The 18,924-nt window shown below is 36.1% G+C and overlaps 1 protein-coding gene across 1 annotated transcript in view; it reads right to left on the bottom strand.

Moving 5' to 3' along the window:
- The window catches only part of LOC129248069 (LIM/homeobox protein Lhx3), a 31,386-nt gene that overhangs the window by 2,119 nt on the left and 10,343 nt on the right, over nucleotides 1-18,924 (bottom strand). The window contains exons 2-6 of the mRNA XM_054887500.1: nucleotides 13,962-14,136; nucleotides 5,896-6,098; nucleotides 5,624-5,816; nucleotides 3,900-4,051; nucleotides 3,618-3,809 (exon numbers count right to left, since the gene is read on the bottom strand). Of these exons, the coding sequence (XP_054743475.1) occupies nucleotides 3,618-3,809; nucleotides 3,900-4,051; nucleotides 5,624-5,816; nucleotides 5,896-6,098; nucleotides 13,962-14,136 (915 nt within the window). The remainder of the gene's footprint in view (nucleotides 1-3,617; nucleotides 3,810-3,899; nucleotides 4,052-5,623; nucleotides 5,817-5,895; nucleotides 6,099-13,961; nucleotides 14,137-18,924) is intronic.

Raw genomic sequence — 18,924 nt, 5'->3', positions numbered from 1 at the left:
GTCGGACAGCCAACTTTTTTGACAGAAAATTGTTTGATTTTGAATCTGGCGACGACGTATATAGATGTACATTTTTATAATGCAGAATGCGGTTTTAATAAATGTGTCGAATCTTGCTTATGCGTTAATTTAGGTTAGGTTAGGTTAAATGGCTGTTTTATGTAAGATCCATCTTGAACAAACAATCAAATTCGTTTATTATGATACCATACAGAGGAAAACACAGGGAGAAGACAAAACATAATAGAGGGGAAGTCATTAGAGAAGGATGACACCCAAACGTTGGCTAACCACTTGAAGTTGCTGATAAAATTCACCAGATGTGTGAAATTTAAACATGTCCTATCCGCAAGTGTAGCTAAAAAGTGAAAACCAAGATGTCTGAATACGAGCCCGGCGGGAGCAATATATCTGAGGAGAAGCTGCTGAGATGATTTCACCTAATCTTCCAGACAGCTACTGCAGAAAGGATTTGAGCGATTCGAAGCCTCGCCATATGGATACCTAACGGACAATGCACAAAATTCGAAAGCTGTGGCTTTGTTAGCGTTATGAACGATGGTTACAAGTTTCGAGGGGAAAATAAGGCAGAAAGTGAGTTATTCGGAAAAAAATGTAGCTTAATCACAGGAACGTTAAGCTGAGCCTCAAAAAATGGTAAAGTAATGGGTCTTTTAGGTTTTGCCGTTTAGTGATGGTTAGATGATTACATTTTTTATGAAACTATCTTTTCCTGATGGTTTTTTTTTCTGATGTATTGTTTCGAAGTGCCACCGAATTTGTCTAGGACGCCAAAGACGCAAAGAGCAGAGCTCAAGTTTCATGAACACGGATCACCTTAACGCATGTTACAGCCACAAACAAACGTCAACATCTTCCACTTTCTCTGTGAATGTTCTGTCCTATGGAAGGCAAGGTTGTTAACCCTTACCCTTGACAAGCCGCTGGTATAGACTTAAACAACCTTATACGGTTTTTTAATCGCACAGACTGGCTATAGTCGTGTAGGGATTACCCGTGTAACTTGTTGGTAACGAAGGTGTGGCAACAAAATGGTGCCTAAGCGCTAATTTATGGTGTCAATCAACACTTAAACCAACCAACCAAGCAACCGGAAGACGAATTTCACTCGCTCTTTTATCTATTCTGCTGCTTTTCACGTACATATGTACTTTGTTTTGAAAGCGGCAACAATTTATGGTTTGGTTTGCTAGTTATAGTCTATGTAAACTCAACTTAAGCAAGTCAATACAACCAAAATTAAGTTATAATATATAAAAAGGCACCACAAACGCCATAGTGGACCACACATGCGCCCGTACTAATTGCGCAAAACAACAAATTAAAGCACACGCACTATAAAAATTGCAAGAGCGCTGGGAGTCAGAGACGAAAGGCAGATGGATGGCGAGATTTATACCAAACATAGATCAATGGTATGACAGACAGTTCGGAGAGGTGGTCTTCAGATGCTATCTGGGCATGGGTGTTTTCGAAAGTATCTAAACAAAAAATGGAAACGGAAACCACTGAATGCATCAACGGAGATGGACCTATTGACGATGCAGATCACTCATTATTATAATGTGAATATGACAATTAGATCGCAAAGTTGTCAAAGGCAGTCTGGGTCCCTTAAGAGCAGACGACATCATGGAAAAAATGGTAGAAAGAGCGGAAAATTGGCAACTTATTGTCACCGGAGGTTGTGGGTTCGAATCCCATGTAAAGCTCGGTCCTCGCACTTTTCTAAATTTACCTACTTTTTCAAAAAAAAAAAAAAATTCTCACTCCTCAAACCCAAAAACTTAGTTACACATTGCATCAGTGGCACCAGCAAGAGGAAGCGGCCAACCGCAGTAAGAGCGCAGACACACCAAATTTAGCGAAGTCCTCAACCATCTGTGCGATCCTTCTGGCAGAAAAATGTGAAACACAGATAGCGCTCCATGTATTAAGAAGGCGTTGTTCCTAAGCAACAACAGAACTTGGATGGTATTGATCTGGATAACGTTTATTTTCAACAAGACGAAACCATTGATCCTTTACGGGAAAAGTTTCCGGACCGTGTTATCTCTCGAAGAGGTGATCACAATTGACCACCGATATCTTGTGATTTAACACCTTGAGATTTTTTTCTTTGGTTCCATGTGAAAGAGAAGGTCTACGCCAACAGCACAGGGCCGATTCAAGATCTCAATGATGGAATTCGTGAGGCTATCGAGGATATAGGGAGCCACCTTGCAATTCGGGTATGGAAAATTGATGGTCTGTAAGCGTGGTCGCGGTGGTCATTTGCCTGATGTTATTTTCCACTATTAACGGCATACCTTCCTCTTTATAATAAAATAAACATAAATAAACGAACATTTATATTAAAAAATAGCATTTTTCTTTGAATGTCAAAATAATACCTCTTATTAAAAAATGCTTTACATTAACGAAACCAACGCAAGACAAGTCTGTTCGAGGCCCTATGCTCCCGAGAGGAGTGAACAAGAAAAACAAATCTATTTAGAAGGTGAGCCGATGGCATGATTCTGGCTCCAAAACTGGTGAGCTTGGAGAGGAGAAGAGGCAGTCTTTATCAGAACGCCTACTTGGATCTTGGAAAAAAAGTGCTACGCGATATGTAGTAACTTGTAGGTGTCCAATCTCCTAATGAATTATTTTCATTCAGCCTGTGACGTGAAATGAATAGAACATTCTGTTCAGCTGTGTCTACATACACAAACGTAATTGTACGCAAATAATAAGTTTTCATTCTTTTCTGTTTTTTTTTCGGCGACAGTAATATAAATAAACCGCGATTTGAAGTTATATTTTCAGCTTCTTGCTGGATTTTGTCTATTTAAAAATGTTCAAAGAACTACGAAAAAAATCGAAATTTATTGAGAAATATGTAGCAGTTCTTGTTCTAACTAAATACACTTGCCAGAAAAAGTATCCGTACACAAAGAAATGAAAGCAACATGTTAAGAAATTCATGAAGATGATTTACTGTTAAAAAGGTGATATGTAGGCTAATCACCTCCACTGTTATAAATCGAAAACAGATTAACGAAACTAACGCAAGACTGAGTCTTGTCGAGGCCCTATGCTCCCGAGAGGAGGAACTAGGAAAAAAATATATTACATTAGAGCGATTCTATGTCAAGTGATCCAAGTATTTGGGCATTGTCGTCAATTCCTTTCAAAATTGATTTATTTGGAAAGCTTGCGTTTAATACAAAGTAGATTGATACAATTTTGAAAAAAATTTAATAATTTTGAGATTTAATCAATGTCGAAATTGTGGTATAGAGTTTTTTAAAGTGAAATATTTTCGGTTCTTTTTAACATTTACCTATATAGTTTTTTTTATTTACTTTTAATTGATTACGTACGCATTTGAATATAACTCGAAAAGTAATGAGAATCTCATTATGACATTTTCAGGGACTCCTGACCACAGTTTCAGCTTTTAATAACAAGCTAAGAAAAACTTCGATGGCGGGAATGTTTTTTCGAAAAAATATATTTTGTCCAGTTTACTTCTTTTTAGAAAAATTTACACAATGCCCAAAATGCTTGGATCACTGACATGGATTCGCACAGTATATTAAAATTTTTTTTACCTATATTTGTATAAACGATGTTATCGGGATATGAACCAAACGAGTGGTTGTGCCCCACCGGCGGTGGTGATCGACTAGTTGGGTATTGCGGTGGACTGGAACTACCGTGCAAATATGATCCTCTTATACTATGTGGTGAAGCACCTTCATCTAAACCTAGATTGACCGTACTGTAGCTATCGTTACTTAAATCTGCGAAAAAGAGCCAATTAATTTTAACGTATCAACAATTGTGTTATATAGAACTATTTGGTATAAATGTGAATATATTTAAATACTAACCTTGATGACTAAAACTGTCGTAGTCTACTTTTAACTCGTCCTTGTCGAGGAATTTTTCCGTTCGCGGAGAGCAGCTTCCCTTCATTGATCTAAAATATTGACTCCATCGTGTTCGGCCAGCATCTTTCTTCAGTCGTTTCTCCTTCGCTCTCCTAATGAGATAATTTTTTTTAAGTACATTTGTATAATCCAAGTAAAAAAAATGTATAACACATAGGAGAAAAGTTTTTAATGCAGACAAGTATTTTTGATGAATAAGTAAGAAGCTTCAGCATCTCAGGAATAGAGTTAAATTTGATTTTTCATCTCCATAAGTCTTTTTTCAACGAAAAATCGCTATTTGATCGCTTATACTAAGGAATTCCAATATATGGAAACGATCGTACTATGAACATACATCAGCTTCAGATGAAACTAAAGTTATGCAAGTTTGAGAAATCTCAGACAGCATTTTCATTAAGTTTCTGACTTAGATTTTTTTTTCTCCTCTCGGGAGCATAGGACCTCGACAAGACTCAGTCTTGCGTTAGTTTTGTTAATCTATTTTGATTTCTGACACGGTAGGTGATTAGATTGCCGCTACCAGTCCTAAGTAGTGGGAATGCCACCTGTCGTTGCTTAAGAACAACGCTTTCTTACTGCTTGGAGTGCCATATCTGTGTCTCACAGAGGACTTCGCTAAATTCCGTGTGTCTGCGCTATTACCGCAGTCGCCCGCTTCCTCTTGTTGGCGCCACTGATGCAATGTGTAACTGTGTGTTTTTCTTTGTTTTTTGCTTGTTTTAGCAGCCGCAATGCAAAGAATGCGCTGGTTATTGTGCGGGAGTAAGGTTGGTAAGGATACGTTTTTGGGGTTGAGGAATGGAATTTGAATCTTTTTGTCGCTTTTAAAGCTGCATTCGACAGCACGAAAAGGAATTGCCTATATGCTACGATGCCAGAATTTGGTATTCTCGCAAAACTAATACGGCTATGCAAAATGACGTTACTCAATTCCAGTAGCGCCATCAGAATTGGGAAGGAACTCTCCGAGTCGTTTGAAACCAAATGAGGTTTCTAACAGAGTAACTCCCTGTCGTGACTTCTTTAACCTGAAGCTGGAAAAGAACATGCGACCCACAGAACATAATTTTTTATAAGAGCGTATAATTGTTGGCGTCTGCCGATGATATTGATAGCACCGTTAACAATGTCAGCCTTGAAATCCAATGGATAATCTTTTTTACCAACAAGTGCTATTTTGGATTAAGTAGGTACTTGAATAGAAAAGTCCTTTCGCTATGCCCGTCCTAATGTAAGGTGCAGAAGGATCCAACTTTCTGATGACAATGTCCCATAAGGCAGCCAAGCTGCCTGCCAAATAATTCAGTGCCTTCCAAGTGGAGTTGAAATGTCTTTTCAAATTCGCAATAGAAACATCAACATGCGGGTGGATTATTTCAAAACGCCTAATTAATAAACTCCATTTGGTATAGCTATGGATCCAAACGATCTACGCGTGACTGCAATTCAACCAGTTCAATCTAACCTAACTTAAGTGAATTTGAGAGAAGGAACAAGTTGCCTAGACACGATCAAACAACCACAAATTTATTATCTACTGATGAGCATTTATTATTAGTTCTCCACATGCACGAGTACTGAATATTAGAATACTTTCTACGAGTGGTAGTATAGGTTCTGGCATACTCATAGCATTTCCTAATCTAACTGTGCGTGCATACCTATTTTGAAACCAAACTTGGACGACTCGCATGTCCAGTCCAGTATCTTGTGATAGTTGCTCTCGTACATGTCGTGCAGGCTTAGGACTATTATTGTAGGCTGTTTTCAGCGTTTCTAATTGTTTTGCCGTTATTGTTGTACGAGGTCGTTTATTGGGTTGATCGCCATCCAATGAGCCATCCAGGTAGAGTCCTGCAATAAAGAAAGCAAAATTGAGTTAAAACATATTTTAGTAATTTTTTTATACTAAGTTTATTGAGCACACACCCACCTTTCGCCTTCGCCTCTTCATAATCACGCTTACATATAAGCTTCCTATCTTCCATAAGGTAGAACTCATCACCGGTGTTTAGTGTTCGAGAGCATATTGTACATAGAAAACATTGTAGGTGATAGACGTTGTCTTGCGCTCTCCGAACCACTTGCGTTGGCGGAATTCCCATATCACATGCGGAACACTTTGTTCCATATCGTCTAGTAGGCCCGAACATTGGAAAAGCAGAAGTTTTAATTAGTGCTACTTATTGTGGTTTGCGGTAAATAAATTGCTTCTGTTTTTTTAAAAACATAAATGAACAATACTCTAAGTGATGTTTGGTAACTGTACTGACAATACCATGGAAGTTAAGAAGTAAACTGAGTGCTGTTCTCTGCAATATTGTGTACTGAAAATGACTCGAGATCTTCGATGTAAAAAATTTTTTGGTGAAGTGTTTCTGATATAGTTCTTAATAGACTTCAGTGCTACATTGAAATATCCCCCGTAACAAGGTCGCCGATGAGTTTTGCAGAAAGCTTTCTTTGGAGACTTCAGCAATGTAACGCAACGCAAACGTATCGTATTTAACCCGAATATGTCTTTAAATAAAAGAAACTACTAAGAAACCATTTCAAGAGAGGCACAAAAAGATAGCCAAATATGGATCATTTAATATGGCCAAACTTTGTAAGCTGAGCTCAAGGTCGGCGGGTTAATCAATAAACATCTCATTCTTCTCAGTTTCTGGCCATTAGAGAGAGATGACGAATTAGCTAGGGAGAGAATGATGAGGATTAGAGAAAAAGGCGTTATTTTATTATTATTTTTAGCAATTGTAAGCATCTATTAGAGAGCTACCACTACCGAGCGTGTACTGTAAGGTTTCGTTTTATGCGATTTTGAAGCCCGTGCATAGACAGTCTTCAGAAATCGTGGAACGCAAAAAGTTCACACTATTTTTCACTCATTCATCCATTAACCCATCACCTTTTCCGCAAATATCTATTGCAGAAACAGTCTCTTCTGACGATGACGTGATTTGGAACCACTTCGTAAATAGTGAACGATATGATTAAAAATGTAAAACTACATTATTTTTCAATAAAAAAATGAATTGGAAAATAATTTATTAAGCAGCTTATTTCTTTTCATTTCTGCAAACTTTTTTATGCGGTTTTAAGTTAATTTTAACTCGTTGTTTTGGTTTTATGCGATTTTAGAAAATTACGGAACGTATCATTACTTTTTCAAGGCAAGTGAAGCCTTTTTGATGCCATTTTTTTATATGTATCCACCACATAAAACAAGACCTTACAGTATTTTCAAATATGATGCAGGTTACCCACAGATCGGATGATACTATTTCTCAAGAACACACTAATGTGAAAAACTTGATGTTCCTGCGAAAAATCAAAAGAAGGGAGTTATGAATATGTAAAGAGTCAGAAAAATATATCTTAGGACCAGAAGCCACATTTGGTCTTCTGGTAACGACGCGTTTAAAATGGGTCTAGCGCGCAATAATCGGGGTTATTCACTGCCTTTGTGAGTATTTAGTTTTTGCCCCAAAAAACCTGGGTATTTGGTTGATTCTCAATGCAAAACCAATGAGGTAAATTGCTCTCAAAATTTTTTATGAGAATTACGTTCGTAATTGGAGAGCGAATTACAGATGATGCTGCCGTGGAAATGTACTATTAGAATCTTGAATGAAAGCTAATAATACGTAGATTAAAGTGGAAAACTGAGACGAATTTAGCTGATCTCCTTCTCAGAACCGCGTGGAAGATGTCAAAATAGCGAACTATTATAAACAAAAATGAAAAGTTAGGTTGATATAAACATTTAGGAGAATTGAGAATATAATAACAAGAAAACAATAGGCTGTAAAATAAAATGAACAAAATTCTAAAATTAATATACGTTAGTTAAAAATTAATACTGTCAAATTCATTATAATTAAACGTCTAAGTTCGAATTCTTTCGGGTATGTGACGTCGAAAAGATAGGATATAAATCTCCGAGTACGGTTTCTGGAATTTGGCTCGTTGCATGAAGCTGTGTATCAAGACAGACCTCACAAGCTGAAAGCGAAGATGTACACGTTGACACGGGAGGTGATTCTACCACATCGGAACAAGTCGAATTTGTATCCGGCCAAAAACTATAACTGCAACATGTTTATGCTGTTAAAATAACAGTAACAATAACGAATAGTATATATATATAGATACAGTCTGTGCATGACCGATGAAATTCGAACTTAGGATTCCGTTATAAAATAAATTTCAATCCTTCTAAATAGGCGCTTTTCGCAATACGTGTTGAGTTCCGCGCATGGAAAACGAATTGAAACACTACTCCTATGTGTACACCCTATCCCACGTGTATCTGCAGCAAAATATTTGAAGAAGTCGAAGACATTTATAAATAAATGGGTGCAACAGTATACCGAAGTTAAAAACTTTGACAACTTTGTTGGACAAGGTCTAAAAATATATCTCTCTAAAGCAAGACAAAGCCGAACTTATCGTTCGGTGAAGCTGAATCAGTTTTATGGAAAAGTGATGTTAATGTACGAGGTGTGTTCAAAAAGTATCGCAAATTTTGAATTTTTGCAGGTCACGTATATTCGAATCTCAATTTTTTTGTGGCGATATGTTGGTACTCATGTCTCTCACCCATGCCGACGAGTTCGGCCCTTTTGAATGTTTAATTAATTGTTGACAGTTGCTTTGCTTGCACGTGTTTCGGCTGTATCAAATTTTGTGCGAAAAACGAAATTAAGTGTGCGGATGCATTCCGAATGTTGGCTGTGTCATACGGAGAAGCTACTTTGGACCAAAGCAACCTTTATCGGTGGTACAAAATGTACCAAGGGTCGCTCTTGTTCTATGTGGCGGTGCATTGTCATCGAGAAAAATTACTTTGTGACGCCGATGGGCACATTCTGGGCGTTTTCGGTGTATAGCGCTGTTCAAATCGGCCAATTGTCGTTGGTAGCGTGCACCGTCAACTGTTTCACCTAGTTTTATTAGCTCGTCCTAAATCATACCACGCTGATCTCAGAAAACACACAGCATTGCCTTGCCCCCTAAGCGATTTGGTTGGGCCGTTGTTTTTAACTTGTGGCCGGGCGGACCATACGATCATTTACGCTTGGGATTGGAGAAATACATTCATTTTTCATCAGCCGTAATGATTCGATGCAAAAAAGACTTCCTTCTGAACCGGGAGAAGCGTTTTTCTTCAATTGATAACAGAACATCAACGATGTCGGCAAATCGTAGTTTGAAGGCACGAAACTCGACATTTTTAAGAGCGACAAAAATGCATTGTCGTATGAAACGTAACAAACAATGAACTGAATATTGTTAATAGATGACAGACGAAAAAACAAGACATTTGGGAATGTTTAAAAATACTCCTAGCGACATGTATGGACTAATAGCTGAAAGTCTCACTTCATAGGTATATACCTGCTATGGTTATGACGTGGAAACCAAAGCTCAATCATCTCAATGGAAGCTGCCGCACGAACCAAGACCGAAAAAAGCGCGCCAAGTTCGGTCGAATGTAAAAGTTTTGCTTACCGTTTTCTTCGATTGCAGGGGCGTTGTGCATCATGAGTTCTTGTCACAGGGTAAAAAGGTCAATAGGAATATTACCTGCAAGTTATGCGCAAATTGCGCGAAACAATCCACCGGAAACTCCCGGATTTGTGGAAGAACAAAAATTGGCTCTTGCATCACGATAACACCCCTGCTCACACATCGTTGCTTGTGTGCGAATTTTTGGCCAAAAACAACACACTAATGATGCCACAGCCACCGTATTCCTCAGATATGGCCCCCTGTGACTTTTTCTTGTTCCCGAAATTGAAGAGGCCCATGAAAAGATTGATGAGATAAAGACGACATCGAAGGAGGAGCTGAACAAGATAAACAAAATGATTTTTTGACGTGCTTCGAAGATTGGAAAAAACGTTGGCACAAGTGCATAATATCTCATGGGGATTACTTTGAAGGGGACAAAAGGGATATTAATGAACAAATAAAGTTTTGCAGGCTTCATCTTTGATATATAACACTATGTGACAGTAAATATTTTTTTTTATCCTCGAAACATTTCATTTGCACGTAAAAATATAAATTTTATATAATTAGTGATGCTGCATACTCAGTTTTTCATTTTCTCAACAATTCAAAGGGGTAACGTAAGCAGAGGTATCCATTGCGTATACTTGATTTTATAAAACAGTAAGAAGAATTAGGAGAATTTTCTCATGAATAAGGCAGAAGTTGTAGAGACGAGGAAGACGAAGAAACAGTAGAATACTTCCTCTGTAATTGTCCAGTCTTAGCGAGTAGAGCAACGATGTTAGGAAAATATTACAGGTTAAGAGTGTAACCAATTAAAAGCCCAATAAATTTAGTTAGGAAAATTACTTTAATACAGAATTAAGAATCAATTTACTTTTGCTCGATATGACCACCTTTGCCTTGACTATGGTCTTTAGACGGTCTAGAAACGAATCGCAAGCTGCCCGAATGTGACTTACAGGTATTTTGGCCCACTCGCGGATAATGTCTTTTTTCAGCGCCTCGAGACTGGTGAATCTTTTAGTTCGGACCTTGCTCTCCAAAATGGCCCGAAGAGAATAATCCATCGGATTTGCGTCTGGTGAATTTGAGAGCCATTGTGTGGACGTTATGAAGTTCGAAACGTTGTGTTTTAGCCATTCTTGGTTCACTCGAGCTTTGTGAGACGGTGCAGAGTCCTGTTGAAACGTCCATGGTTTGCCACCAAAATGTTTGTCTGCCCACGGCTTCAAAGCAACCTCCAGAATACTTTCCCGATAATATTTCGCATTTACTTTGACGCCAGGTAAGATGAAAATGATTGGAGAGCGCTCATCTGCGTTTACAGCGGCTCAAACCATTACCTGTAGCGGCTGCTGCCTCCTGGTGGCCAATCGATGACTCAAATTCTCGTATGAACGGTCGGTCAAATAAGCCCTACCGTTTTGGGAGTTTATGAATTATTCAATTTGAAAAATTTACTCGACAGAAAACACAATGTTCGGAAATTGACCACTTTCGGTTAAGCGAAGTAACTACATCGCTCTCTCAAGTCTGACTTGTTGCTTTGGTATGAGATCATGAGTCTTTTGGCCTTTTTTTGAACCATTTCACGTGACGTTGCAGTCTTTTGATGACCACCTCCATGACGTTTCGCGATGCTATCAGTATCATTGTAGCGAGTAATGATGCGATAAACAAAAACTTTATTTACTTTAAGGTGCTCGAGCTCACAAACAATCGCTGGTTGTGATTTTCCAGCCAGATATAATGCAATCACACTATCACGTTTCAAATCCATTACTGATTTTTTTTCGCGTTTACTCTCGTCAAAATGCTTCCGTGCACTAGCTGCTCGAGCAGTCGGAAGTTGGTTACACTTCGAGTGCCGGACCCTGACTCTCTTACGGAACTTTTCGGTGTTGGTATAAAACCTATCCTACGCTTCTAAATGGTTCTATGATATCATGATGATTAAACACTAAGGTTCCCGTGTTACAGAGTGGTCCCACAACAGACCTACATGGTCTAAGTGTGTTGGCTATTCTAAACCTAATTTGTGAGCACAAAACCTAATCTAACCCAACCTAACACCCTGTAACTCACAACTGAATGGAAAAACAAAAAACAGCAAAAGATTTGATTAGTGCGAAATGTCAACATGACAACGAGCGTAAACTCTAAATTGTTTGATCGATACTTTACGAGATATCGATCACTAAGCCATCTACCGTAAAAATAATAGATTTTTTTCCCCCAAAATAATATTTAAAAATATTAGGAGCATTGATTTATGACCCCTAATGTAGTATATAACGGTTTGCTAAGAAGCAAGTTTGAACAAATTTTTCCAATTTGAAAAAAAAAAAAAATATCATAATACACTTTTTATATCATCGATAGAAGTTTATGTATAGCACCCCCTATTCCAGTTTTTATGAAATGTGGGTGGAATTGAATAAAGAACTGCAAATAATCATGACATGGGTTTAATTAAATATACAAAATAATCGAAAATTCTATTGAATACCATAGAAGTCATGATTTTGTAGGAAATTGATTTGCCGTTAGCCAATTTTTATTTGGCATATTGCCGAAAATTTCACAAATCTTGTCGATTTGCTCTCTCCTACCCCAATATTTAATAATTTGCTTGTCCTTTACTTGTGATGCCTTAAGTACTAAATTCGCATTTCACGTAACATGACGCTTTCGCAATTCATATAAATTGCTATGCCGTGAAATATGCGTGAAATTTCTTATGTATCTCATGGCAGAATAATACTCACTTCAGTCCTGAAAACACCGCGCAATATGCCAACAAAATTTTTTTCACATCTATTTAAAATGCACATGTCATTTGAAATTGTACGAAAACTGGCAAATCGTTTGCGATTGAAGTGCTTGAATTCACATACTCCGAAGAAAATGAGTAAAAAACAAAACTTTTCCTACCAAAATTGGCCACCTGCTTCTGGGGCGATGCTCATAAATTTGACGTTTCTTTTCATTTGACGTTCAATGTTGCTAGCAACATTTCACAGCAAGTCAAATGCATGTGCCTGACGAAATTTCACTGCTCTGCAGTTAGTACTAGTCTTTAGGCTTTAAAAGATATTGTAAAGTGGTGAGCAAGTCTTTTTTCAACCTACCTACATCGTGATCAAATTGAAAGATTTCAATTTATAAATTTAACAATTATTATTTATTTTTCCAAATCTAGTACATCTCCTTCAAATAAGCTTCCGATTTTTTTAAATCTTGAAACAGTATCAGTTAATTTCTATCCCGAAAGATCCTTCAGTTTGTGTAGCGACTCCCGTTTTTTTGGTTTTTGTTATTATTATTGTAACAGCATAAGACCTCCTTAAATGTTTGGGGAATGGTGCTGGAATGACAACTCTTGGCCAGATCGATTTATGGGGTTATCCACAGGAGTTTTTCATAAGAAATTTATTGAACAAGTATTTCAATTTAAGGGGTTACATACGTCCAGAATTTTCAAGAAATCGATTTTTTTCGATATTTCGAAAGTATAGTACATTAAGAAATTCCCAATATTATAGCTTCTACAGGCCATTAACTAGTACTTCAATTGTACTTCAAACTTTAAATTCGTTTTTCTCGAAACTACTTTTTCCGGCGCGGTCTGCATGATACAAGTTTTTAATATTTTTTGATGCGATTTGTTTTTAAATACTCGAAAATGTTTTCTTTATAGATTTGATTTTTGATATATTTTTTTTTTAATTTTATAAACATAATTAAAGTGTGTCATTTATGACGTAAAACGCATACTTTTTATAAATGCCATAAATTGCAAATTTTTTCGAGATTCAAAAAACTACAACTTTATTTTAGAAGAATTTTTTTACTTATTACAGTGCCATCAACATTTCAAGGAGAAATGATGCAGAACGTGGAGCAACTTTTTTTCATTGTACTTTCACGTAATTTTTCATTACTAAGTTTTGTAAAGAAAAGTTAAAATACATTTTTTTATAAGGTTTCAGTACTAGTAAACAATGTATAAAACTTTTTTATATTTATTTCTGATGCTTTCCATTTCAATTCAACCGAGAGCAACATATTTGAGTTACATCGAAATCGAAGAACATGTCCCGAATAGCCCGGTTGAATTGAAATGGAAAGCATCTTCTATTGTTATCCCTTCTAAAAACAGTTTTTTTTAGCGAATTTTTGGCGGTGTTGGACGTATGTAACCCCTTAACTTTGGTAAGTCTTTAAATGCCATGTTTATTTTGGATTCTATAAATTTTCTTATGACCTGATTTTATAGGAATAAAATATAACCTCAAAACAGTCAAAGCGTTGCTTCTATTTTTTACTCCTGCACCTTTTTCAAATTTCGCATTGAGTTTTTCCATCTTTTTAAGTCCAACAAGCAAAACAAAAAACTAAAACATGCATACATATTTTCTCTGCTTAATTTACGCGGTACTTATTCTTAAATAGTAGTTTTGTAGCTTAACTTACTTAAAAAAGTCCTCTTTGCAGAAAAGCTGACCATTTCGGGAGAAGCATTTATCGTTTAGTTGGGTATGACATTCGCTGCATTGCAAACATTTCGCATGCCATGTTCGCTCCAACACTTTCAATATAAATCGGTCTAATATAAGTTCATGACAGCCTCCGCATTTGGGTATAGTAGCTGAAAAGACAAACGTAAATGCAATTTTTAAATTTTTACATACTTGTGTTTAATATAAATTTATAATTAAGTAAACATCTTTTTTCGAATATTGAATTTAGTGTAACTGCATTTGTCATGATTGGAAAATCTGTTAGCACTATTTTAAGTTAGTGCTTTAACATAAAAACTCTTAGGGTGTAGGTACAATAAAAGCTTGCTTTGTTTTGATTTACTTTGAAAGCTTATATGACCAAAAGGTATATTTAGACGCTTTCAGAATAATTTATAAGAAAACAGAGACGCTGAAAATAAATTATTGAATTATTTCACCTAAAATTTACAATTAACTTTGGAAAATGAAAAAAAAGGTTCAAAATATCCGCAGCGACGCTAGAAAATTAAATCTCAAATGCCGTCAAAGCGCTGTCAAATAGAACTTCGCATTATTCGAAGGCCATGAAGAGGTTATATACAGTTGGAGTTTTCAAAAAATCGATATTTTTTCTTAATGTACATATATTTAAGATACACACAATTTAATATCGTTTTGGTGAATATTTCAAAGTTACTCGCGAATTTGAAAAAGCGTTTCAGAGAATTTTTATCCTATGTAAAGTGCTTTTCAAACTTTAAACGCGTTTTTCTCAAAATGGTGTTTTTAAAGTCGGTGACCAACATTACTCGAAAACGGTTAAGCCGATTAGTCTCAAATTTTAACACGAGCTTCTTAAATATATGGTTTTTAGTAATTGATTGAAGATTTTTTCTCACCGATAAATATTTTTTTTATAAACAATAAATAGCTTCACGTTTTCTCAGTCTCGGTTTTAGTTTTACGATTGTTGAAACACTAAGCGTTGAATCCATTGTACCATTCCCCGATTCGAGGTACTCGCAATTAGAACGAAGCAAAGATTTTTAAAATATATATAAAGCCAAGGAGCTTCCACAAACTTTTTCCGATAAAATCAAGAGTCTTTTTAGCTTCATGAGAAATTTCGATATCGATATCTATGGTCTGGCGACTGAGAATGGAAAACTGTCTTGACATTTCTGTTCAGTAAGGTTTGACAAGTCATCATGAATCGTTTAATGCCAGAAAAATTCTTCTAAGTTGTAGAAATTTATTTTGAAAAAAAAAATAAACAAAAAAAAAATATCTGTTCGCAAATTTCATAGAGCACTGGCGGAATCATAGGCTCTTATTTCTATCGAAATGGGGAAGAAGCTGAGGTTACGTGGAATGGCGAGCGCTTTCGAGCCATGCTGACTGAATTTTTATTTCCAAAAATTAATCAGCTAAACATCGACGATATTTGGTTGGAACAAGACGGCTCAACTGGCCATACAGCGCGCTTAAAATCGATTTATTGCAATATTCAAGCAAACTTGCGGTCTTGAAATTGGACTGATCTAATGGACTATGTCCCGTAGCCGCGGCGGCTATATCATAATAAAAAATAAAGGTCATGCGATTTTCCCGTATTGCTCATTCGAATTATCATTTTAAGTTCTCAATCTCTTAAAAAACACCCTTTACCTCGAGGGGGAACGGTCCTAAATTCTGCATTAAAAACATTTTTTAGGTTATAATTCCAGAAAAAATGTGAAATAAACTCAAAATAAACGCCTAAATTACTTTGAATCATAATTCTGTACTTCTGACAAATTTCTGACAAAATAATTTAGAATTAATATCCCATAATAAATTTCTAATTCTGAATTTAATTTCTGATTCTAAATTTATTGTAAAATTCTGCTCACAATTTTATTTTGAGCCATAGTTAAGTATTGCAAAAACATGTATCTGTTATGTTTTTAGGAAAAAAATTAGTATTCATTAAAAACTCAACGTATGCACATATCTCTTATAATAAAGAATTATGATATTAGATACAAGAGAAATTAGCATACAATTAAATTTTTTGTGAATTGATCCGCTTTTGGAATTAGCACTAGTTGTTTTAACCCTTTGCGGTCGTATGTCTACTCTCAGCCACCATAGCAAAGAACCATACTTATTTTATACTGTATTTATTTAATGTTTATAATTAATAAATCTTGTTTCTGTTTCTTCTTTCAACAGAAATTAATTTCGACCAGTACGACACCCATCTCCAAATTTCATACGGCCGCAAAGGGTTAATAGTATAGTTTTAATTTTGCGATCCAGAATTTTGAAATACATCATTTCGCAACAAATAATTTTATCAAGTAGAATTTTACAAAACAGTATTTTCAATGCAGAATATTGCATCAAACAAACTTTGTACACAACTCACCTGGAACGTTCATGATAATTCTATACCGAATTACATAGTAGGTTAAATAAGTTACACGTAAAACGGATGGGCCGATTTTCATGAGATTTTTAGCATAAATAGCTTTGAACCACGGCAATGTACGTTCCGGAAAAAAATTGCATGCGTTTTTTAGGAAAAAAGTTACAGTACTTTTAAAATCCTATAGACATACTCATGCATATCTAACACACACACACACACAATCATTTAAAAGAATTGATCAACCGCAACACACAAATAGGTAAGAGCACTTTCTATGCTGCCATGCCTGTTTTTGTTTTTAATTCAAACACATTCGCACACTCATACCCATAAGAGCGCCTTCCTCTCTTTGCTGTCATGGTATTTTTTTAACTTATAATTTATATTTGTAATTCTTGCTTCACAACGCAAACACTTCAGAGTACAAAAAGAGCGAATTTCAGCATTCGTGTCTATCAAAAATCCCACATAAAAACGCTCAAACGAAATAATAAATAAAAACTTTAATGCTTTCTTTGACGCTGTTTTGCAGCATACAAAAAATATTTGCAGTGAATAAAATTCATAATCAAATATAGTATAAAGAGAGCATCTATAGTATTCTAATTTGTTAGCCTTTGATTTGATACTGTCAACGTATGCGTCAAAGAGATGATGCTGCGTTTGACATGATTTTTTCTATGCCTTTAATAATAACAAAGCTTTTCTCTTCTTGCGCTAGATTCTTTTTCGTTATTGTTATTTCTAAATGTAAGTATATTAGTATATATAGTCTGTATCGGAAGATTTATAATTTTGGCGCGTAAAGATCAAAATAAAGATTTCCTTTACTCAAAATCAGTTTTTATACAATAAAGAAGTTATTCAAACATAAAATTGATGATTAATTGTACCAAGAAAAGCGAGAAATACTTGATATGATTAAATATGAGGAATAGGGACTTGGAATTTTCGGACGAATAAGAGGTATCATGTGAAACCCTCTTACCGTGGAACATTTAAACGATATGGAGTATGTTTAAGCTTCAATAATTTTAACGCGTTGTTCTATCGTGTAACTTTGTACATTTGTCTACTTGGACAATGTCAAGGATGGCATAAAACCTTCCAGGAATTCTTTGTATTCCAAAAGCTGGCCGTTAATAGATGTGCTAACACGGATACAAAATAAATAATGCAAAATAACTAAACAATCGTGGTTCAATTTCTACAAATCCAGAACTGACGAATTGTTAAGAAAGCCACGAGACGACATATTCGGAATTATGTCAACAATAATCTGCCACTGGCCTTTGGGAGAACATGACAGGAAGGTGGAGTGGCTGTACAACGATACATGTAGAAGCTGCAATCAAGAAGAATCTAAGGAAACAGACTCTCACTATCTGTGTCGATGCCCAAGTCAGGGTGCTCTAAGACACAAAATACTGTGGAAATTCTCATTCTCGATGGTTAACTTAAAAATTATTAACTTGAATAAAATAAATAAATAAAATAAATAAAATAATGAATAAAAAGCAGTGGTTCTATAATTGGTGTATCAAAATGGCATATTTTGCGCTGATTGGGTCTGGGCTGTGTCATTCAGATGTTATTAAAAACATTAAATCACAAAGCATAAGTTGGTTGGGTCAAATTTAACGCATGAACAATGACCGCCCGCAAAAAACCTTGACCACTTATAATCCGTTGGTTTTTAAAGCTCGAGGACGCCCAAAAGTGCACTGGCTAGACTAAATCATCATTGACCTGAAAGGGATGCACGTAAACAACTGGAGGGAAACAGCCAAAAATCGTGACGCCTGGAAGAAAATTGTGACTGAAGCTAAAGCTCACCAGGAGCTGAAACTCTGCCTGATGATGATGATATATGTGTTTGTACATGAATATAGCATTTTCTGCCGCAAGATAATCAGAAATTCTGCATCCACGAAGATTAGTTCTCCACAAGGTGATGTGGTCATATCCTTATAGCCGTATACATAACGTGTAACATTTGTGAACTCATCATCAATTTTGTAAGGCGAAACAGAATCAAGTTAACAAGGTGTCCGGTGGTAGAATGAGGAATTAAAATTTATTTCTCTAAATATTGACCGTTGCGTCGGATACAATATTGGACTCTAGCCTCTGTACTCCGCGCCACTCGCTGAGATGGTCGCTGGATTTGTTTCGTAGAATTTATTTTTGAGGTACTCGCACAGAAAAAAGTTCATAGGGGTCGGATCCGGTGACCTGGATATGCCATCGAAACGGCTTATCAGTTTGTTAGGGAAGTGTAACCAGAATCTTGTTGGAGAAAAGTTCGCTGTCAAAAACAAATCACACTACAGTGTATGAGATTGCACACAACCAAAGCGACGAAGAAGTTCGTTCGAAGAAATTCACGACGTTGCCGGCGTTCGACATATGTACATATTAGCTGGTAGAGAAAAAATTGAAACAAATCCATTGCACATTATACATATGTATATTTTATATTTTAGACTCTAATTAATTGGAATTAACACAAATATAAGCA

This window comes from Anastrepha obliqua, chromosome 5, assembly GCF_027943255.1.
Source record: "Anastrepha obliqua isolate idAnaObli1 chromosome 5, idAnaObli1_1.0, whole genome shotgun sequence".
In the NCBI taxonomy this organism is placed as follows: domain Eukaryota; kingdom Metazoa; phylum Arthropoda; class Insecta; order Diptera; family Tephritidae; genus Anastrepha; species Anastrepha obliqua.
This window is presented reverse-complemented; position numbering and strand designations above follow the sequence as displayed.